The sequence below is a fragment of the Thermobia domestica genome, chromosome 10, assembly GCF_964235325.1.
Source record: "Thermobia domestica chromosome 10, izTheDome1.hap1.1, whole genome shotgun sequence".
Taxonomy (NCBI): domain Eukaryota; kingdom Metazoa; phylum Arthropoda; class Insecta; order Zygentoma; family Lepismatidae; genus Thermobia; species Thermobia domestica.
In genome coordinates, this window is record NC_137463.1 from 718,548 (window position 1) to 743,178 (window position 24,631).

Consider the following 24,631-nt stretch of genomic DNA (forward strand, 5'->3'; position numbering starts at 1 on the left):
TGACCTCGCTACTTTTTAATATCCAGACCTGGCATCAGTGTGTGTTTATTGTTTTTATGTTGTAAGTGCTGTGCTGTATGTGGTGGCGGGTGAACTATTTTGCAGAGAGGTACTCTCGTTTTACTGTACGGAACGGATCCGTAGGTTGTAAAATGTACAGAAAAATTTGCGTAAGTCTTTAATTTGCCCATATTATATTGAGAACAGAACCCAAACAACCCCTGCGGTGCTTCTAACCCGTTCCTACCAGTACTACTGTTACCTAGTGATGGGCGGGAAGATTTCCGGGTGTTTTCCCTGGTATATAAAACACGGGAAGGAATTTATTTTCATTTATTATGATTTACGTTTTAAATAATTTGGAGGTTAAAAGAATAAAATTCGTTGACCGTACTTTATATTAACTAATTAATGATATGATTTTTTAATTCCCATTTCTATTTGTACTAGAAAGTAGCAAAATACTAATTTATAAATAATGAAAACGGACCAGTTTGTAAAGTTATCTAGAAATTCTGTAGACAGACTTGTGTATCTACACATCGAATAACCGTTAGTAATACATTTTGTCCTCGTCTCTGACTCGAATTTCGCTCTCTGAGGAACAGTCAGATATTGAATAAGGGAATCTTTGTAGCTGTAAATACATTTAAATTTAAAATGTAATATTATCAAAATGAGGGTTGCATCTCAGGATGTTTCGTTAGTACTGGCGTTTCCGGATCTGTGTTAATTACGATTTGTTTTCTTCTTTACGAGTGTATACATGTGCCAAGCGTTGTTGAAAATTTTTGTAACACCGTAAATATCGTAAATAATTTTAAATTAGATATTTAGTAGTACACAGTAACAAAGCACAGTGTACTTTAATCAACATTCTGTATATAGGCCATTACTTACACTGGCAACCCTACGAATTTTTCGACAGACTAAGTATCTTGTGGTAGTTACATAACTTAAATTCTTTATAACATAAGTAATTAATCTGTTTATTATATCAGTAGTAGGGTCAAGTTTAGAAAATTCACTAACATGTAAATTTAAACTGCTTAGCGGTGTAAAAGTTTGTGGACTTTCTATTCGAAATGTCTCTAATATATTTACTCACATAAGACATATTTGTAAATGCACATTTATGCGTACTCTCTAAATATAACTAAATAACATAATACCGTTCAGAATATACGTTTTAGAAAACTTCTGGAGATAACAGTCACAAATATACTCTGATAAAAAACTAATTTTATTTAGAAATCATAATATACCAATAGAATGCATTTCTTTTTGTTTGCACATACATTCCCGGAATATTCTCATTTTTTGAAATCTTCCTGGAATGATTCCCAGGGAATATTCTCGAAAAATATATTCCCGGGAATTTGCGCATTACTACTATACCACTACTATTACTACTACTACTACTATTTATACTGTTTATCCGTTTAGTAAAATTGCATGCCTAATAACGTAACTTAATTTTGTCTAACCAAATGTAACTCAATGCAGTACAATTCGGTCATTTTTTACGATTTTGAAGTTGGTCCGGCGATACAGCAGTAATGTCCAATTGTGCATCTGTGACCTGTATGATGTATCTCTGAGGCCTTATTTTTTTAACCGTCATTGTGTTTGTAGAAGAAAATATACCAACGTGAGTGTATAAAATTTTGAATTCACAATGTGGCAACGTGAATTTATACATGTTTATAAATCAACTTAGGGGTTAACTTTGCAATGCCTGTACCAACTTGCATTCTCACTGAGAAAAAAAAAAACTGAAAATGAGTCTAAACTACCCTAAGGTTAAGCTAACCCGTTCTTATCTCTATCTTACAATACTATAACTGAAGCGGTCCTACTTGTCGATGCGTAGGTGGGTCGAGTATATTAAATTTTACTCCGAGTTAGTATTTCACGAAAAAATTTCGTACTTCTTATGGTTCTCATTATCCTCCAGAATTTTTCGCTCTTATCACAAAATTCTACTTAGCATGGATGGAGTTCACGGGATCCACCAGAAATAATTTGGTGGAATTTTACTATACGAATCGAAAGATTCTAAGATGTACGGAAACATTTGGCCAAGTGTTAAATTTGCTCATTTTATGTCTAGAGCAAAAACCAGCAAACCCCTGCGGGGCTTTTAACCCGTTCCTACTACTACTCCAACTGCTACAACTACTTATCCTATGGATCTGTATAGTAAAACTGCACGAATAATTGTTTAAAACATAAATTCTTTCATGATTTGTATGTAAATACTCGGTACAATTGAAAATATCTACAATAAAAAAGAAACCAGTTTGTGCTAAGGTGCTACCAAACAACACGAATGCCTTGTGATTCTAACACTGTGAATCTCGTGCTCTGGTGTGAGTCATTAAATCAGCCTAGTAATTGCATATTTTGGGAAAGATTCCTCCTGGGGTCCCCTCATTCCTACAATCAACCACTCGCAAATAATTTTCATAAATCCAAAGCGAATAATATGCTGCTGGTAGTTCTGCCATACAGTATGCAAAATTAGATCAAATCTATTGATACGTGTGAAATGCCCCTGCAGGAAAAAGGTTACTGGCTGGCACGTTCATTAAATTTGTTTTCCAAATTTATGAGAATGATATTGTTAGGTATATTTTCTCGCGATTTTTGTGCTAGGATGAGATAAAATCGGTATCAGACAAGAACACCAAGAGAATAGTAAGGACGATTTTGCTCTTCATCCAGTAACTAAATTCCGATCTATGAAATCAAGGGTATAATTTAAGATTGCTAACTTCGTACAATTACGAAGGAAAACAAAATAAATCTTGATTGGAAACATGTCTTTATGTGAGCACAGTCTCAGTATGTTCGGCCACTCCGTACGCGTACGTCCTTAATACCAAGTGTTAATATGTCATTGGAAAATTAATTGTAGTAGTGATGAGTTGAGAAGTTTTCTGCCTAAGATTAAAAGAAATACTGCGAAAGCACGTGTAACCCTACTTCAGTCCGATCGGAAAAACCTCCTTAGGGATTTTTGTAGCTCCGGGAGAAAACATTCACTGTCGTAGAAAAAGGAACTTGAGATGAAGATTATCAGGCAACTATGATGTAATGTACTAACAGTCATGTCTGAGTCAAACCAATATTTGTAAAAGGAGGAAATAATATACGATTGTTTGCCTGTAAGGTTGAGAAAATCGTGCCGATTTACTTTAGGCCCACTACTCGAAATAATTGGCGAAAAAAATATGATTGTTTCACTAATTTCCTTCTTATTGAGCCCTGAAGGATTTGCGGTTGTCAGCATGAAAATATGTCGCTTGGAATAGATAAAGTTCTATGGAACCACCAGAAGTAATTGTTGAAAAATTATAATTCTTTTACGATTTGTGCATATGTACAGCTTCTGGATGTATAATGTAACAACTACAGCGTAAAAAATCACCTAGCTGTGCTACGCAGCCATTACAAAGTACAAATGCTCTCTACCCGAGTCGTAGCAAGGCGAGTGCGGGGCTGTGTGAAAAGGGAGCCTATATAAAATGTAATAATGTATAAGAAAATTATAATGATATGGAACAAAGAACCTATAGGCCTATGATATTTCGTATGTAAGTAGAAGAAAGTAATAGGTTTTCCTTTGACAAGGGGTAAAGTTTTAAAAAATCGTATATTGGTGAGTATTTCAAATCCTTCATTTACCGTTATGTGTGATTTCACGTTTAACAGAGACAAACATCTTAAGTTTGTGTTCTTTAAATAAATAAGTTAACTAGATCTTTTTCATAAAGTTTATGATATAAAATTATTGCAAAAAGCCTTTGTATTTTAATAAACCTTCTCTAAAATAAATGCACGTGAATTGTGCTTCCATCTTTCAGTTCTTTTAAACTATATGTTATGGACATTTATATGTTTGTGGTCAATCCTTTCGACAATGAGATCTCGGAAACTACAGGCTCTCACTGATCGATTGGAAATTTTGCGTAGATTGTCCAGTTCTAATTGAATATTTAAAAAAAAACGGTCATTATTTCTTTATAACATTTTCAGGATACACTGGAAACGTTGAAATTAAAAAGCTAAAGCATCATACCCTACGCATTATACATTCCAACACCACACTGTTGTATATATGGGTCGCGTATGTCTCAAGCGTTCGTTTCATGGCCAAGTAATAATGAAAAAGGAAGGATAACCATTTCTCCAGTCTAAGATGAATATTTTCGAATTGTTTTGCCCAAAGAACACCATATATAGCTGTCATTATAATTAATTGTGTATGTAATGTGTTTGCTTATTACATACTGCATGCAAGAAGAAAGAAAACGCTGGTCATGCATAATTGGAAACTCCAACCGGAAGTAGGCTCAAATCGTGCAAACAGTGTGAGATATTGAGAAAAAAATCCATAAAATCTCCCCTTTATGATACGCCTTGCCAATTTTTTCCAAGACTTCTTTCAGTTGTGTCTGTAAAGGGACGTGCACAGATGTTGTGAAGAATGAGAAGGAGATTTATGCTCATGTGCGAATGATGCGCTGTGTAGAGAGCGCAGGTTCAACTAGTATTAGTAATTAATTATATAAAGTACAGTCAACGAATTTTAATCTTTCAATCTCCAAATAATTTAGAACCTAGAAGTAAATGATAATAAATCAAAGTAATTAGTTATATTATTCTTATAATTTCGAAAATAAAGTAAAGAAAGGAAAATAAATTCCCTCCCAGGTCCCAGCAATTTACTAGGTATATGCCAGGAGAAAAACCTGGAATATCCTCATTTTTTATTTTCCGTCCACTGGGAATAATCCCACTGGCTACCGCTACTAGTACCACTTTGCCCTAACCGAAGCTAAACATATTCCGCCTTATGCATAGTCGTTTACACTTATTATTAGCGTCATACTAAAGGTTTGACTACTCAGGAAACGTATGTTAGTCGAGCTCTTTAGTATTGCACTAATCACTTGTCAGAACGACTCTGCATAAGGCCCATTCAGTCTAACCAAACATCTTCAGGTCATTCCGTGCTGTTCTTCAACAAATTGTGTGCATAGTTTCTCAACGTAAGGCATAGTTATGCGAAGTGACATAATAACTACTATTTAGATTATCTCGATTTTTCAAATACGCTAAAATTTGAATAGCATTGCTGTCATGTTTTATTTTAAAAATGTAAGCTAGTAATATAGTAGAAATATTTTAGTTTTGGCTTTTCTGTGCTCATACAACAGCTATCTACGTTGAGTATTGATAAATATATGTCAAGAAAAGAGAAAAAAGCAAGTAACGTATCTCCATAAAATATAACAATGTATTAGAAAAGTGTAATGATATGAAAGAAAGAAGATATAGGCCTATGATATCTCGTATGTAAGTAGAAGACAGTAATAGGTTTTTCTTTGATATGGAGTAAAATTTAAAAAATCGTATATTGGTGAGTATTTCCATATTTCTGTTTAGTTCTGTATTTTCGGCTTTTAAGTCTATCATTATTTTGGTATAAGTAGTAGTAAAATTGTGGATATTTTAAAGTACTCCTTTCAGTACTTTTTACATCCCTAGTATGATTTTAAACAATGTAACCCACTAATTCAATTTCACCTGAAACGGCAGTTACCGTTGTCTTCTTCCGGCCCGCTCATAAATTCTGTTAAAGCGAATAATATTTTTCTGGTTTCAGATCTATTGGTTTTTCTAGAACAATAACTGCTGAAGGTTTCAAATCCGACGTGAACAGTTTTGTATGATCGAAATGGCATCACATTATTTCAGCTTTTCCTATAATAACATTGAAATAAAAACAGAAAACGATCGTATTAAAGTTGAAATGAAAACAGAAAATGAGTCATTTGAAGAATGTGATTATAAGCTATGTGCTAGTAATACTAATGACCAAGACCCTCTTGCAGTACATGTGGAATATAAGAAACGAGAAAGTGCAACGGAAGGAGAGAATATCGATTTACAAAGGAATAAAGAAGAAACAATATCAGATTGGAAACTAACTTCCAAAGCTATATGTTTGGTGAAGCGTTTACCAACGGCTGATGCATTTGTAAATGCCGAACATTTTCGCAGTAACATCAGGCCAGCTTCTTCCGATCTTACAAACATCACAGAAGGGTCAAGCAGTCACATGTTTGCCACTATCGGAGACAAGAACGATGACGAAGAGGATGTTCAAGAAAATGATAATCGGGAAGTTGGTAGCAATGTACAGGCCCCGAGGTATGTTTTAATGCATTTATTTCATCTGGAATATGTTTTGTATAAATATTTCTTTTCAAGATTTGCAATACTTCGTTAAGTATTCCTTTTTCCTTTATCTTAAACTGTATTATTGGAATCGCAAATATTTGAACACATAAATAATGCAACTTAATGCGCAGCGTTGTGAAAGGTAAGTTCGGCACTGAGATAATTATGCAAAGGTAATTGTATATTGCTATAAACCTCCTTGCACCAGGGTTAAATATCATGATTAAATACTTACACATTTCCGAGTAATGTCAATATTCGGTAATACGTTTCCTATTACAGGGAAGAGTACCTCGCCGAATTATTTATATCTTTCCCCTCTCACTCAAAAAGTATTCATGATATAAAAATGATACTTTGATATTCATTTATATATCGGTTTTGAAACTGTAACATTATTTTATATACAAAACACCTTAATAATTAAAAATACCAAATGTGGATCACACGAAGGAATTATCAAGTTTTTTTATATAAGATCTTTATACGAACTATCGAGGTTTTTATATAACGTTCCAGAATCCTTAAACGAACTCTTATTAGACCAACCATAAATTCAACTTTTCCTCTTTTACAAGTAGCTGATTTTATTATATGACTCATTAACTTAACTGGTAAAAGTTCGTTCCTCACACTGTTATATCTTGAGATGGAGGTCTCATAATATGCACTTGTACCGTCCGCAAAGCTAATAGATAAAAGGTTTTCTCTTGCTACTTTTGTATGACATTTGCAGGCAAAATAATATCAGTTTCACCCTTAAAGAATTCTACATCTGTTTTCGAGGCGGTCAAAAGTGCTTTGCACATGTGTGTCTTTATTGTATGGACAAACAAATGTGATAATTTTAGCAAAACACCTTTAACCATCTTTTGCGTATACTCGCCTGTTTATAAATGTAAACCATTCACGAACATAAAAGCAGCTGAAGTATAGTGATTTCTTTAATATGGATCAGATTCTGGAACAATTATTTTCTGGTTGAATTCTGTTAAACATATATGGAAAAATGCGATGATTCCGAATCCAGTGAACCACCTTTCCGTTTGATTGCAGTCGATTTAACCGTAATGAAACAATATACCGACATATACGGTGAACTGAAGCAAGCTCTCCCAATGACTTAAACGCTCATTGGGCCTAACGAAGACTTGATTGGATTAGATTTGAGTTAGCGTCCGGGTGAGCAGAGGCTATATGAGGCGTTGATTTACAGCCTAACTTTGTATCCGAACCACATAACCTCCCGTTGGGAATCCAAGCCAATGCACCGTACGCTAAGGCAAACGAAAATGAACGTGTTCTGTATATAACTCTTCCTCATGTGAACCAAACGTATAATAAAGTGATTTGATTCAGAAGTTTGAAACAAATGGCTTGTGTTTACGTCTTTCGTTGTTTTACGATCAGCCTTCTGGTATAGTTTTCGTCTATGCTAAGCAGTGCTTGTGTGCATTATTACAGTTGTAATTATGTGTATCTTTTCGATATGTCAATTCATTCAGTGCTAACACTTCTTTCACACCATCTGGTTTTGTCCCGTATTAATTTTAATCACATTTTCATATATTTTTCCCAACATTAGGCAAACATACAAGCATCACACTACCCACAAAGGTCAGTCTATCTGAAGTGATCTAGAAAAAATAAATTGGTTACTCGAGAATTTCTGAAAATTATGGATCTTACGCGTTCGTTTGCTTCAGTTTTAAGACTTTAAAACTGTGGTCATAATATGTTTATCTGAAGCGGTTTGCAAGTGGAGGCCATGTTTGTTTTGTGGCACGAGCCTAGTTTCAAGATTGTAAGGGTTAACTAAAACGTTCATTACGTCAAACGTGCTTGTTCGAGAAGGATAAAACCAAAAGCATTTGATTGGTAATGAATTGAAGAAAAAACTAGGCTTATAGGTATATACCTATGTATACAGAGCTCGTTGATATGCTGTATATTTGTGGATTGTTTCAATATTTTTTGCGTATTTTCCTATTCATAGCACTTAAGTTGATGGAATTTGAACAATACTAATAACCTACTACGATTTGAGAGAGAGTACCTTACCCGAAGCGTTTAACACAACTGAGATTGCAATAAAAAAAACTATTTTGAAAAAATGTATTGTTGTTAAAAAACACAAAACAGCTGCATGTCAGCAAGATATCCATTTCATTATGTTTGATATTAACAAACTAGTTTGATGAAAGCAGTAGAATACGTTACACAGAATGGTCGTCGTAATCCTTTGACTCTGAAATGAAGTGCCTTCTGAGATATGAACATATTTGTGGTAGCTTCTAATACATACAACTCTGGTAGGGAGTTCAAACCTTTTTGTAAGGTTTCTGAGATTTTAGTTATTTCATGTGATTTCACCAGAAAATATTTTACGTTTTGTGATTTCTCATTACAAAATGAAAACATGTTATCTAAGTGAGTATTTAATTATTTATTGGCCTTTGCAATTTTGCTGTTGCAACTTCTTATTTTGTAGTTCCACCCACACCGTCACAGGCGTTTTTCCCATGGAATGATCCGAAAAAGTGCAACTCAGCGTCAAGATAGAAGTCCTGTTTGTGACAGCATAGATTAGCAAAGTTCTTTTGTTTTTTATATTGACTTGAAGCACCATCAGTAAAGTAAATAAGTTTTCTTATGTTCCGATGTATTTCTTTAATAAACGCTTTGAAAACCTCTTGAAAGCAATAAAATGTTGTCGTACCGTGCTTTAAGTGGTGACTTGGAAAACAAACACTTTTGTGTTCTAATTTATCATTCTCTTTGAAATAGAAAACGAAAGTTTGAATGTTGAATTGGCTTGAATATTGATCCATTGGAAACTGTGTCTCATTCTGAACGATAAATGAATAATGTTCTGCAAAATCTGCTAACACCAAACATTCTTCTGCTTTAACCCATTTCCCGCTAACTTAGATTTTCGCAACACTCCGTTTCTCTTTCTTTGTTTGATTCAAAATAAAAAGGAACTTTAATATTGTTCACAAACTGAAAGGTATGATTGTTATTTTTTGATTGTTAGTTTATATAAATTCATTCTTTATAACACAGTTTTAGTTTTCTCTAAATGCATAATTTTGAAGCCTGACACGAGAATGACTTTATTTGTTGATCTGGCAACACCCCATCGCACGTCTCAACCTGCTGCGGTGTCAGAGTATCACAAAGGAGATACTAGAGGGCAACGTGTGCACAAAGTTTACTTCACAGTATTTCTTGGATGTTTACGTCCATTGATTGTTTAGTGTTGCACTTCCGCAATGTCAACGGAAAGGGAGAACTAAGTGCACAAAAGCGACTATCACTGACATTTTTATATGGATATTGGTTTGCCAATGGTTATTTTCCTTATTGTGCTCATTCAATTACACATTGACAATGGCTCAATGTCATACTTTTCTAACACTCGAGGAAGCTGTTCATTATCTCTTAGACTCAGATTATAATGAAGAAGATTTTGTAATATTGCCTTCTTAACCTGCAGAAGTAAGCGATGAAGAAGAAGGGGACGATTGTGATATGAACGATGATAATCTCCCCCTGACGTGTCAGGTGAGCATGTGATTCACGCAGTTGCAGACGACATAGATGAGTCTCGACTTTCTACGTCAAATGAATACCCCAAACCTCGTTCATGTTGTGGCAAAACAAGAGGAAGAGAACAGTTCATGCAGACCAATTTTCAAGTGGGTGAAAAAGGATGCTCATTATTCGACTCATCCTGTAAATCGAGAGCAGCAGTGTGTCTCAACGGTCCATGTCCAAAGGAGTATTCTATTAATTCACTGCTTATTGTTCCCATTTCTTATGTTTAAGTTTGGGATAATGGTTCTTGTTCTTTGTCCCTTTATTCAATCCCTCCATTCATCTTCCCATTTTCGTTTAATCAGTTAATATGGTCTTCGGTGCTGTTAACTCCCCCGTGCTTTCCAATATCTTAAGGTGTATGGGTTCTTCATTAGCCAAAAGTTGTATTGTTTCTGCAAAGATAGCTTTTATGATGACATGGGTTTTAATTAGCATTAATCGCTGCACTCTTATTAATTTTTGCCTTAGGTTTTTCTTTGGAAACAGTCTATGACTCCAGATTCCGTCACAATATTGTGCAATAGCCATTAGAATAGCTTTGTTATACAATTTAAAAAAAAAAAAAAAATCTGTCAATTTTAAAATCTTTTATAGCGAATGTTTAGAGTTTGTTGACTATTTTTTTATCTTATCTGTTGTTTCAGTTATGTTTTTCGTAGTTTAGCGGTTTGTCTAGCCATACACCTAGATATTTGAATTCGTTCACAATTCCTATTTTGACTGGTTTTTTTCTGTACAGTTTGGCCAAATACTGTAATATTCGTTTTATTAACCGATAGAGTTAATTTATTTTATACACAGCATCTTTCTAGATTTTCTAATATTATATTTCCTTTTTGCTTTATTTGTTTTCTTATAGATGCTGTCATCACAATTTTAAAATCGTCCGCATATCCCACTAGGCTTAATGTTTCTTATAGATTGTTTAGTTTTCTTAAGCATGGTTGGAAAGTAATGTCCCACATTGTAGGTCCACATATTGAACCCTGTGCGCATCCTTTGGTGCTTATTGTTGTTATATCTTTCCTGGAGATTTTAAACTAATCGTTCTGTCAGTACAGTAATCCAGCATAATTTTCTAGAGCTTTGCTAACTTTAAGTTTTTTGAGTTCTTCGAAAAGTGCGAGCAACCATAAATTGTCAAAAGCACCACTGATGTCGGAATAGATAACAAGTAGGTAGTTTTCCAGTTTACTCTCTTAAATGAGATCAATTAGTCTTCTTACAGCTGTTTCGGTTTTTTTTCTCTTCTAGAACCATACTGCAATTTTTCTTTAAAATTCTGTTTTTGTTTATTGTTTCCACAATGGTTCGTTCGGAAACTTTACTTAATACATTTAATAAACAGATAGTGCGATAGGATTTTTTATCGCAGTTTTTCTTGAAATCTGACTTTTTAATTTGATCGAATTTGCTTGTTTCCACCTTTCTGGAATTCGTCCGTTTCCAAACAAGTTGAAAAGTTTTCCTAGGTATGGTGCCCATTTGTCAGCATCATTCTTAAAACTTTCCGATTTTACTCCATCTGGTCCTGAAGGTTTTTTGCTTTTAACTCGTTTTATGTGATTTATTATTTCTTGTTTTCCAATTACTTCTGTTCTCTCTTCTAAAGATGGTAATTGCTATTCTCCTCTAATGAAGCTTTGTGAACCATTATCTTCTCCTCGTATATCATGTGGTAATAGAGATTTTATTAGATTGTCTATTGTTTCTTCCCCATTATTTGTATATGTACCATTTGTTCTTTTTAGAGTTGAGAGGGTGGTAGGTGTTTTACTTATAATTGTAGGGTAGGAATGTAGATTTAAATTAGTTCCAATGTGTTTTCCAGCTGTTTTTCTTTGATTCTATCCTTTTATTTTAGTATTTTTAAACTCTATATTTATTTAATCTGTTTTGTCTTAAATTACTTTCTGTTGTATGTTGATAGAGTTCCCTAATTTTACGCGTTTTTCTTTTCAAGTCTTCTTTTTCACTGATCCGGAAGGTTTCTGTTTTACTCTGTAATCGTTTGCTTGTCTTTATTCTTTTTGTAGAGTTTCTAATTGCTAATTTTGTTCTATTTTCTCTGCTAATTCATCTAAGTTGCTCTCTTGTATCTGCGGTAGATTTCTCGGAGATGTATGGGTTTAAGACGCAACATCCACTTGAAAACCTAGTTTTCTTCAATAACTTCTGTGCTGGCAAAACTGTGGTCAGTAAACTGTATTAGATAACGTGATAGACGTCTGTATATAAGATAATAATTTTATATTATACTACAAAACTATAATTTGATATATAATTGAAAACTACACAAATAGTCCGCTTTCAGCCCTTAAAGCGTAGATCATTTGCCCAATGGTTTATACTAAAGATTTTATGTAGCAAATTTAACCATCCTGACAAAATCCACTCGTCATATACCCTAGTTTTACATAAGTTCGATTACTGATAGGATCCTCATTGCTGTCCGAGGCAGTAGTAACTTCAGTATAAAATTTAATTTCAAACGATTTGCTCGTTTCCTGACATAATGAAAGAAGCTGGATTTGAAATTTTCGTACAGAGAAGTAATACACAGATCTTTTTCCCTTTCTTGGGAATACAGTATTTTCCAAAACGCTAGTGCACGACGCAGTTAATTTTGAATGATAAGCATGTGTACTAAGTTATCTCTCTCTAAGAAGAGTGACTCGTGAGATGATAATTTTTGACGAACATTTCAAATTCTGTTCTTCTTCTCATACCCATTTCAATGAAAGGAAGATGATAAAAACTGAGGTGAAGGTAGACAACCAAGATATTACAAAACTAATTTCAAAGAATTCAACTGCCTTCCCTTTATAATGTAAATTATAACACGTTTCTTTCATTTTTTAAATATACAGAACTAACTAACTCTATGGCCTATGGAACCCGGAGGTTCAATGCCGCGTTCACAAAAGCTCTCCACTGACTTCTATCCTTAGCTAACTGCACCCAGTTTCTACTTTCTATTCCAATCTCTGCGAGATCCATCTTAATATTGTCCTCCCATGTGCGCCTAGGTCTTCCTAATGGTCGTTTTCCGATTGGACTTCCAGTCAAGACTGAAAGCGTTTCTACTTTCTTCTATTCTAGCTACATGGCCTGCCCACCGAAGCCCCTAGACTTGACGACCCTAACAATGTTTAAATATACAGAGTGGACCCTTTATCTTTACAAGTTCTTTAAACTTTAAAGTAATAAACAATAAACACTGAACTTTTTCGCAATGTAAATAATACCCAAGAGACGTTGTTTGACATACCCAGCGATAGTAGTGTTGAAAACCAAGTAAAGAATTTTGTTAACGTTCAATGTCGTCATGAGTATATTACAAATTTAAATTCTATGTGCTAACCGGAATGTAGAATAGCAGAGTTTTTTTCCTGTGTGCAAGATGAGGACGTTACAGCTTAAAATCCTATGAAATTCGAAATGCTTGTAACACTAACAACACAAAGAAGACGAACGGGGCACTACATTTCCTCATTATCCAGCGCCGAATTTTATATTCATAATTACATTTCTTATAAATAGGTGAAAAATTACGAGGAATTGAAAACTCGACGTTTCTCAAAAGGTTTTATTTCGAAAAAGCACCTACAATTGTATCACAATGGCCCTGAAGATCGTAATGTGAATTAAAATTTTAATATCACAACAGTCAGAAATAGTAAAATCAAATATATGAAAACAATCCGAGGATACCAAAAATACCAGCAGTTTATGTTACACTGCTTCAAATGACGTATTTTGTGCAAAATTTTAAAAGATGTTATAGCCTTCCTTTGTTCCCTTGTGATTATAGTAATTGCAACAAGTTCTCGCATTGACTAAAGTTTCTGTCACTTACATTAATAATGTTATTTATAAATATATTAATTGACTTCCTACGTCCATTTTCACCTATAAAATCATGTTCATTCCATACTGTAACATATGCACCTTGGTGCGTACTTGAGTTAATCTGATTTCTTTTTTTTAAATGTAAACACAATGCATTCTCGTCTGTGGAGAATATAACTCCTACGGAAAGCACTCGATTGTTGTAAATTCCATATTTCTACGACATATCATGTAATAGTTCCATAGTACGAGATTTCAGTTCATCACGAAATATACAGTACGAGTGCTTGGGAATAGTGATGGGCAGTGGGAATATTCCCGGTGGAAAGGAAAATAAAAAAGGGAATATTGCAGAGTATTTTCCCTGGCATATGAATTCCCGGAAAGGAATTTATTTTCATTTCTTTACTTTATCTTCCAAATTATAAAAACCATGTTTCTAATTACTTTATTTTCATTTATTATTATTTACTTCTAGGTTTTAAATAATTTGGAGATTTAAAAAGAAACACTTTCGACAGTACTTTAAGTAACTAATAATATGATATTTTAAATACCATTTCTATTTGCACTAAAGAATAGCAAAGTACTAATTTAAAAATGATGAAAAGGAACCAGTTTGTAAAGTAATGTAGAAATTATGTAGAAACAGAGATGAAGTACAATTAATACACCCCGAAACTTCGTTAGTAATAGACGTCGGTGTCTTCTCTCTGACTCGAATTTTCTTGTATGTGAAATAACGCATAAAATTTCAAGAAATAGGTAGGAAGAAAGGTCATGTGTTTCAATGTTGCGTGCTAAATTATAAAACTATGTCAGTATCTTGCAAATATTGTGAACATAAAAATATATGCGCAACTTGTGTAATTATTCATTGTAGCTTTGGAAAATTCAAGATTACTAATAAGACGCCAACTGACCCAAGCAGTATATATATTTTAAGCTTATATATATTTGTGTATATATTTTAAGATTATACACAAATATATAATCTTAAAATATATATATTGCTTTGGTCAATTGGAGTTTTATTAGTAATGTATGCGCAACTGTGTCTTCTGACAGTTACCCAACCTAATTTGTTTATAACATAAAAATTTAATATGTTTATAATAACAATAGTAGAATCAAGTTTAGAAAATCCACTTACATATTAATTTAAACTGTTTAGCGGTGTAAAAGTATGTGGAAGTACTATACCACTTTTTCCACATATTTAATTGCATAGAACATATTGTAAGTAAATACACATTTATGCGTATTCTCTAAATATAATAAAAAAAAGATAATGCCGTTCAGAATATACATTTTGAAAAATACTCTGGACATAACAGTAATAATTAACTGTCATAAGAAACGAATTTACCCCTGAAATCATAATATAGTAATAGAATTCAATTTTCTTTGTAATTGTACATAAATTTCCGGAATATTACCTATCACTACTTAGGAACCCCTCATATTTTAGATGCAAAAGAAGTATAATTAAAAAATAAATATCTTCCTATTAGTGCTGTACTTTATATTCCAACGCTTGCATTTTTGTGGAGTTTCTTATTATATATTTCCATTTTGTGTTTATTCATTTTTTTGCAGATTCCGTAAACATACTCCTTCCAGAAGAGCACATACGTTCATTACACCAATGGAAGATATTTCTCATTTTGGTAAGGAATCTCGTACTAACAAGGAAGTTTACAAGGGAATCTCTCGATCACATTTGCCGACACAAGTGTTAGTACATACAGCAGAAAATTCTTGTACATGCCAAGAGTGCAAAAAGGAATGTATTAATCGTTCAAATTCGGCTGCACACATGGTAATACATACTGGTGAGAGAACTCATACGTGTGAAGAGTGTGGAAGAGGATTTACTCATCGTGGAAAGTTGGGAAGACACATGTTAATACATACGGGTGAAAAACGCCACAGATGCCAAGAGTGCGGAAAGGGGTTTACTCATAGTTCAAGTTTGGCAACACACATGTTAAAACATACGGGTGAAAAACCCCACAGATGCCAAGAATGCGGAAAGGGATTTACTAGACGCGGATATTTGGCAACACACATGTTAATACATACGGGTGAAAAACCCTACAGATGCCAAGAATGCGGAAAGGGATATACTATACGCGGAAGTTTGGCAGCACACATGTTAATACATACGGGTGAAAAACCCCACAGATGCCAAGAATGCGGAAAAGGATTTACTGGATGCGGAAATTTGGCAACACACATGTTAATACATACGGGTGAAAAACCCCACAGGTGCCAAGAATGCGGAAAGGGATTTACTCAACGTGGAAATTTGGCAACACACATGTTAATACATACGGGTGAAAAACCCCACAGATGCCAAGAATGCGGAAAGGGATTTACTTATAGTTCAAGTTTGGCAACACACATGTTAATACATACGGGTGAAAAACCCCACAGATGCCAAGAATGCGGAAAGCGATATACTGGACGCGGAACTTTGGCAAGACACATGTTAATACATATGGGTGAAAAACCCCACAGGTGCCAAGAATGCGGAAATGGATTTACTCAACGCGGAAATTTGGCAACACACATGTTAATACATACGGGTGAAAAACCCCACAGGTGCCAAGAATGCGGAAAGGGATTTACTCAACGCGGAAGTTTGGCAAAACACATGTTAATACATACGGGTGAAAAATCCCACAGATGCCAAGAGTGCGGAAAGGGATTTACTCATAGTTCAAGTTTGGCAAGACACATGTTAATACATACGGGTGAAAAACGCCACAGATGCCAAGAGTGCGGAAAGGGGTTTACTCATAGTTCAAGTTTGGCAACACACATGTTAATACATACGGGTGAAAAACCCTACAGATGCCAAGAATGCGGAAAGGGATATACTATACGCGGAACTTTGGCAAGACACATGTTAATACATACGGGTGAAAAACCCCACAGATGCCAAGAGTGCGGAAAGGGATTTACTGGACGCGGAAATTTGGCAACACACATGTTAATACATACGGGTGAAAAAGCCCACAGGTGCCAAGAATGCGGAAATGGATTTACTCGACGCGGAAATTTGGCAACACACATGTTAATACATACGGGTGAATAACCCCATAGATGCCAAGAATGCGGAAAAGGATTTACTCATAGTTTAATTTTGGCAAGACACATGTTAATACATACGGGTGAAAAATCCCACCTGTGCCAAAAATGCGGAAATGGATTTACTTGTCGCGGAAATTTGGCAAGATACATGTTAAAACATACGGATGAAAAACCCCACAGGTGCCAAGAATGCGGAAAGGGATTTACTGGACGCGGATATTTGGCAACACACATGTTAAAACATACGGGTGAAAAACCCACAGATGCCAAGAATGCGGAAAGGGATTTACTGGACGCGGATATTTGGCAACACACATGTTAATACATACGGGTGAAAAACCCTACAGATGCTAAGAGTGCGGAAAGGGATATACTGGACGCGGAAATTTCGCAAGACACATGTTAATACATACGGGTGAAAAACCCCACAGGAGCCAAGAATGCGGAAAGGGATTTACTGAACGCGGAAATTTGGCAACACACATGTTAATACATACGGGTGAGAAACCCCACAGGTGCCAAGAATGCGGAAAGGGATTTACTGAACGCGGAAATTTGGCAAAACACATGTTAACGCACACGGGTGAAAAATCCTACACGTGCCAAGTATGTGGAAAGGGATTTTCTCAACGTAGTCATTTGGCAAGACACATTTTAATACATACAGGTTCAAAACCCCGCACATACCAACAGTGTGGAAAGAGGTTTACTGGCAGGTCAAATTTGGCAAAACACATGTTAATACATACAGTTGTAAAATCCCACCTGTGCCAAAAATGCGGAAAGGGATTTACACAATCTTGAAATTTGGCAAAACAAATGTTAATACATACAGGTGTAAAACCCCACTGGTGCCAAAAATGCGGAAAAGGATTTACACAATCTGGGACATTGGCAACACACATGTTAGTATATGGGAATGATAAATCTCACATCTGTCATGAATGCGGGAAGGGATTTACTCGACGTAAAAATTTGCCAGCGCATATGTTAACACATACGAATGAAAAATCTCACACGTGCCAAGAATGTGGAAAGGGATTTTTCTCAACGTAGGTAATTGGCAGCAAACGTATTAATACATAGGAATTGAAAAGTCTTTCACGTGCCAAGGATATGGTTAGCGATCTTCTCAACGTAGAAATTTGGCAAGACATTTTAATACATGCAGGTGAAAAACCCCACACGTCAACAGTGTGGAAAGAGATTTACTTGCACTTGAAGTTTGTTAAGACACTTTGATACATACAGGTGCAAAAATGCACAGATTTCAACAGTGTAGAAAGAGGGTTACTTAAAGTTTAAGTTTGGCAACCTACATGTTAGTACATACGGGGGGAAATCCCGCAGGTGCCAACGTTGTGGAAAGGGAATTATATAACCTGGATAATACATAAGAATGAAAAATCTCACACGTGCCAAGAATGCGGAAAGGGATTTACTAGACGTGGCATATTGGTAACACACATGTCAATACATACGGCTGCAAAACCCCAGACGTGTCAAGATTGTGGGAAGGGATTTGCACAACCTGGAAATTTGCCAGCACACATGTTAATGCATACGACTGAAAAGTCTCACACGTGCAACTAATGCGGAAAGGCATTTACTCAACGTGGAAACTTGGCAACACACATGTTAATACATAAGGGTCAAAAACTCTACAGATGCCAAGAGTGTGGAAAGGGATGTACTCAATCTGGAAGTTTGGCACACATCTTCATAGATACGAATGAAAAATATCACACGTACCAAGAATGTGGAAGGGGATTTTCTCAAGGGAGAAATTTGGCAAGACACACATTAATACAGATGCAACATCCCACACCTGCCAACAGTGTGGAAAGAGGTTTACTCAGAGTTGAAGTTTGACAAGACATGTTAATACATACGGGAGTAAAACCCCACAGGTGCCAAGAATGCGGAAAGGGGTTTACTCTACGTGGAGATATGGCAACACACATGTTAATACATGCGCGTGTAAACACCGACAGGTGCCAAGATTGTGAAAAGAGAATACATAGGAATGAAGAATGTCACGCGTCCTAAGAATCCGGAAAGGGACGCGTGAATTTGGCAAAACGTGATAACACGTTGACTGCCGTAAAGCCCGCATATGGGCTTCACATAGTTCTTCACAGGAGCCATGAAAACCACATGCGGGCTTCACATTTCTTCCTCTTCAAGTCGTGATTTCCCGCGTGGGCTTTAGTCTTAGTTTGTTAAAGAAATTTATATGGCCATGCGGCCCTGAAGTAAAATATCTGTGAATGGCCTGCGGCGCAGATTAAAAGTATTGTTTCTGCACGTATGCAAATTTATACTAATTCATTGAGGATAAAACATTTGATGGCTCCGGCTGTCGGAATTGAATATCAGCCTTGGCAGTCATGCATGCATGTGAAAAGGCCTACAAGTGCCAAGATTGTGGTGAGGTTTACTTATAGTTCAAATTTAACAGCACATACGGGTAAAAAAGCCCACAGGTGCCAAGAGTGTGAACGGAATTTACTCAATCTGGAAGTTTGGCAGGACATGTTAATACATACCAATGAAAATACTCACATGTGCCAAGAGTGTGGAAAGCATTTTCTCAACGTAGAAATTTTGGCAACACACACTTTAATACATAGAGGTGCAAAATCCCACACATGCCAACAGTATCGAAAGATGTTTACTCACACTTCAATTTTGGCAAGACACATTAATACATGCGGGTGTAATACCCCACAGGTGCCAAGATTGTGGGAAGGGATTTACACAACCTAGAAATTTGGCAGCACACAGGCTAATACATACGAATGAAAATTCTCTCAAAGGGATTTATTCAACGTGGAAATTTGCGAAGACACGTGTTAATACATACAGGCGAAAAACCCCATAGTTGCCAAGAATGCGGGAGGCGATTTACTCAAATTTCAAATCTCGCAAAGCACATGCTAATACATACAGGCGAAAATCCCACCGCTGCCAACAATGTGGAAAGAGGTTTACTCAGAGTTGAGGTTTGGCAGCACACATATTACATACCAGAGAAAAGCTCATAGCTGCTAAGGACGTAGAAAAAATTTACTCCAAGCTCAAATTTGAAAACACAGAAGTTCATACATACAGGTGAAAAAAACTTAAACGTCCCACGAGTGAGGAGACGGATTTACTCGTCGAAGAAATTTGCTATAACTCGTGCTAATACATACATATGAAAAACACCACACGTGCCAAAAATATAGAAAGAAATTTACTTAAAGTTCAAATTTGGCAACACATGTTAATACATACAGGTAAAAAAGCCAAAACTTCCCAAGAGTGTGGAAGATGATTTACTGATACTCGCAGTTCGATGAGACACATCTGACGAGCCCCACGGGTTCAAATAGTGTCAAAAGGGAGTTATTAGAAAATTGTATTTGGTAAAACACATACTCCAACATGCAGCTAAAACCTCATTAGTGCCAAGAGTATTGAAAGGTATTCCGGGAAAACTGTTCTGGTAAAACAAGTCACATATACAGGTGAACAGCCTCACAAGTGTGCCTGGATTGTGAAAACGTATTTACTAAGAAGTCAGACTTAGCAGCACATATAGTAGAAAGTGCACGCAGTTGAAAGTTCTCACACGTGTCAAAAGTGAGAAGTTTGGATTTCCATCTTCGTAACACTTAGATTCACACGTATATGTATAAAACTTTGTGACCGAAACTGTTCAAACTGATTTATTAAAAAGATCACTTGGCAAAAGCTATATAGATATGTACAGACGTGAACTCCAGAGATGCATAGTGTATGGAAAAATATATGGTCTATGTTCAGATCTTTATTTACTTTAGGTTTCAGACACAGCTATTTTACACTGAAACATTTTAACAATTGTGTAACATAACAATAGAATAATTTGAAATCAAGACGGTGCAGTAAAATGGCAACATTACAAAGATAGTTTATTTATAGATGATATGAAGGTATGCTCATTTGAAAGAAACGTCTACAGATTTTGGTAACTGATTATACGTGCTAACAATTCGGTTTAGAAGGAACCTTTGGACAATATTATTCCCTCAGAGTTCGAGTGTAGAAGAGATCACTAGACCGTGTTATTCTAGCGGGTACGCGAAAATTGATCTGACTTAATAACTGTTCACATGATATATGGCCATTTACAATTTTATGCAAAAATATTAGGTCAGAAATTTTGTTTCTAACGGGGAGATTTGATATTGAGAAATGTTTAAACGTCATTTTTCGAAAGTGTTCGGAGGTGAGGTACACAATAGGATACAATAACTAAAAAGATATTAATTACAAAATTTAATTTTTTCAGACGAGTAGGGCAGGCCATAAATCAGATAGGAGAACAGTACTCAATAGTGGGAGCAACATATGACATAGAACAAGCCAAAGGAATTAGGAATTTTTATGTCGGTGAAGCGATAAAGGAGTTCTAGTTTTCTCATAGCAGTATAAGATATTGTGTTTATATGATCCGCAAAAGTAAGCTTACTGTCAATAGTAACACTACGATCTCTGAAATAGGTGACAGGATTTATGATGTGATGACCAATTTTGTAGATGGGGTTTATAGGTTTTTTTTCGAGAAATTGTAAGAGAAGCACATTTTTCGATGTTTAAACTGTTTCCAAGAGTTAAACCGGTTGAGAAAAATACAAGCATTACGGTGGAGAGCAAGAGCATCGTACTCTGATTTAACTTTTCTTTAATTTGCAATCATCAACAAATAGAATATTGGTAGAGCTGTTTGTAAACGAAGAAGACAGATCGTTCATGTATAATAAAAATAGACGTGAACCCAGAACACTGCCTTGAAGAACTCCAGAAGATACTGGAATAAAGTCACAAAAGTAACATAAAACTGAAACTCGTTGTGTTCTATTACTGAGATATGTTTCTAGAAGACTAAGTAATTTACCATGTATATTGAATCTAGAACTGAGTTTGTATAGAAGAAGATAATGTGGAAGAGAATCGAAAGCCTTAGACAGGTCCAAATACAAAATGTCGAGTTGAGAATTTTCTGAGATGTCCACAGCATCGGATAGAAGTACTGATAAATTAGTAAGACAACATTTTCCTTCAAAAAAGATTGTAACATTCATCCTAATTGAATAAGATATTGTAACATTCATCCTAATTGTTACAGGTTAAATAGTAGAGGCATGTCAAGTGTGTGTGGAAATAGGTTTACTCCAAATTGAAAGCCTGTCTATTTTAAAACATACAGTTCAAAACCTTTGCACGTAGTAAGATTGAAGTAGAATCCCTTGAATAGTCATATTTAGCAAGATACTTAGTACAGACAGAAGAAAAACTTCGTACCAAGAGAAAAGAGAAGATTCTCTTCAAAGGCCAACCTTGGTAACGCACATGTTGAAATGCACAACAAATACGTCATGTACGCCTCATGCTAACATAAAAATAGAAAGCATTCTACTTACCAAGAGTGCAGCAATTTACAGTTCACATGTAGCAGCAAAGGCTAAAACAATAGAAATATATCTGGCCAGAATGGAGGAAAATATACAACCAAAATCCAATTCTCTGAGCTATATTAGAGCATCACATGAGATACATCATACGTGCCTTCAGCTGGGAAAAGAGCAATCGAAATCAAATTTGGCTGCATAGTGTTAACACATAGACCTTAGAAAGTTTATATAAACTAAGAGTGGAAGGAAGGGATTACTTTAAAATTGAATTATAAAATACATATTTTATCTGATACAAGTTCCCTGTCTTGAGACTATGAATGAAATTTTTGAAAGTCGAAAATTTTGTACATCCGTCACGCATGGAGACAACAGGCCCTAACGTGTGAGGAATGTGGAAAAGATTTATTGAAAGATCAGTCTACCAACATCCATGTTAATTCATAACTGTGAGGATATTTTCAAGTAATAAAAGCAAACGACATTTAACCCTTTGCACTGAAGTGACAAGTCAAGCTCATCAGAGCCGCCCGGTGCTAAGTCCCACCATGACGAGTCACACTCGTCATAAAATTTAAACTATTGTAGCATCACGTAGGGTTATTATATTGATGTTTTGAAAGTTATATAATGATAAAATATCTAAAGTATACTTTTTTAATTTATACGTCAATTATTAGCATTCAGAAAAAAAATCGTAGTGGAAGGGGTTAAGAAACGAAGTGTTTACAGATACATAAAAAAACCGTCTCAATATTGGCAAGAGATTTAATTGAAAGTGATATCTCACAAGAGACACTTAAAATGGAATGGAACAGCGTATTTTATAATTAATATGAGTAAGCATTTGTAAACAGATACATACAAAATTATCCATATACACCTTATATGTACAATTTACTTTCCCTGGATAAATATCATTACGGAAATCGATTATAGGTTACTGTTCGAAATTCTGCTTTCTTGATTGCTCCTCATAACCCCGTAAACTGTTTACCTATTTTTTGATTTGAAACGTGTATATATTTTATCCAAGCACATAATAATTCATGTATGATTTCGGGCGGAAACATAAGAAGAGAAGAAGCTCTTTTCTTAATACCCGAAGCAAAGCGATATTGCTCGAAAACATGCATATATGTTAAAAAGTAAAAAATTAATTCAGTGTATTTAGTGTGGTGTACTGATAATTATACAAGCTTAAGTAGAAATAACAGTTTTAATCTCCAATGTTTTTATAGATCCACTCCATTCTTACAACTTTATTTTTTAAAATATAATACTTTAGTAGTTTACAACTGATAAGAAAGGAAACAATGTGACAAGTAAGAAATGCGAAAAATTTGATAATGCATTACAGTATCATACCCAGAAAATCACTACCAGATCTGTGTCCAATTATCAATGCAGCAGTGGAATTAAGTGTATTTTGTTTACATGGAGTGTTTTCTTTAGCTCCCGGCGTAAGTACACGTGAGCGAAGTTTCACTCAAAATATATATATATGTGTGTGTGTGTGTGTGTTATGTGATTTGTTTGTGTGGAGGGTAATTTGTCCGTAGGAACACGGTGTAAACCCACCCAAGTCTGTTATGTGCGTTGTCTATGTGTGTGTTTCCTTGTAAACGTGAGTGTGTGTTGATGTGGCTGTGTCATTGTCTCTGTCTCACTTCAACGTGTGATAGAAACCACACAGTATGAAGTCGGATTATAGGTCTCCATACTATTTCGCTTACAACAGAATTTTCTAGTAAACCCTCTCCTATACCGATCTTGCGTTTCAGTGACACCTTTCCATCTCTTCCACCTAGCAACCAAGTTCGGAAATGGGAAACTTGCATTTAAGCCTAGGAAGGCAGACGTAATTTTCTGCCCACTAGTTCGGAAATATAAGAAGACAAGTCCCTCTTAGAGACCATGAACCTCAGATGAGGGCATACTCCGTGATTCGTACCAGGTATTGCTGGAACCAAGTTCTTATAACTTCAGTTGTATTTGTGATTAGCTTGAGGATCTATATTGGTTGAAGCAAAGAGAAAATTTCTAACAAGTGATTTTATTACAATGATGAAAAATGGAAAATTACATGAAAATTTCAAGACGCTTACTTGTGTTAAATACAAGCGGTAGGTTCTAACTTTGTATGAAATCAACCCCAACTTAACTTACTGTATGTTTTGAGCTGCTAGAACAAAATGTATAAGTTACTTGAAAAGCCTCTTTCGTGAGCATCTAAGTTAGGAAAAATGAAACCAAGACGGGAAAGAAGTTCATACTACCTTAAGGCATGAGAATTGTTTACGGATTAGTGTTGGCTTCTTTCTAATTATCGCTACGGTCAACTATTTATGATTCAACCCTCCAAATCCAAGTTGTGTTACGAA

The 24,631-nt window shown here is 35.3% G+C and overlaps 1 protein-coding gene across 2 annotated transcripts; it reads left to right on the forward strand.

Moving 5' to 3' along the window:
• Window positions 1–23,981, forward strand: LOC145662225 (uncharacterized). 2 transcript variants are annotated; one of them, XM_081727565.1, is made up of 3 exons: window positions 1–109; window positions 5,675–6,222; window positions 15,307–23,981. In XM_081727565.1, exons 2-3 carry the CDS (start codon window positions 5,738–5,740, stop codon window positions 16,808–16,810), a joined length of 1,989 nt encoding a protein of 662 aa, XP_081583691.1. In that variant the 5' UTR covers window positions 1–109; window positions 5,675–5,737; the 3' UTR covers window positions 16,811–23,981. The 2 variants fall into 2 exon arrangements, with proteins under 2 accessions (XP_081583691.1, XP_081583690.1); XM_081727564.1 differs by having other exon boundaries at window positions 51–170.
• The last annotated feature ends 650 nt before the right edge of the window (window positions 23,982–24,631 follow it).

Coding starts and splice junctions, on each gene's coding strand:
- LOC145662225 (XM_081727565.1), top strand. CDS start 5,738: ATGATCGAAATGGCATCACATTATTTCAGCTTTTCCTATAATAACATT. Junction 6,223..15,306: donor AGCAATGTACAGGCCCCGAG/GTATGTTTTAAT, acceptor ATTTTTTTGCAG/ATTCCGTAAACATACTCCTT.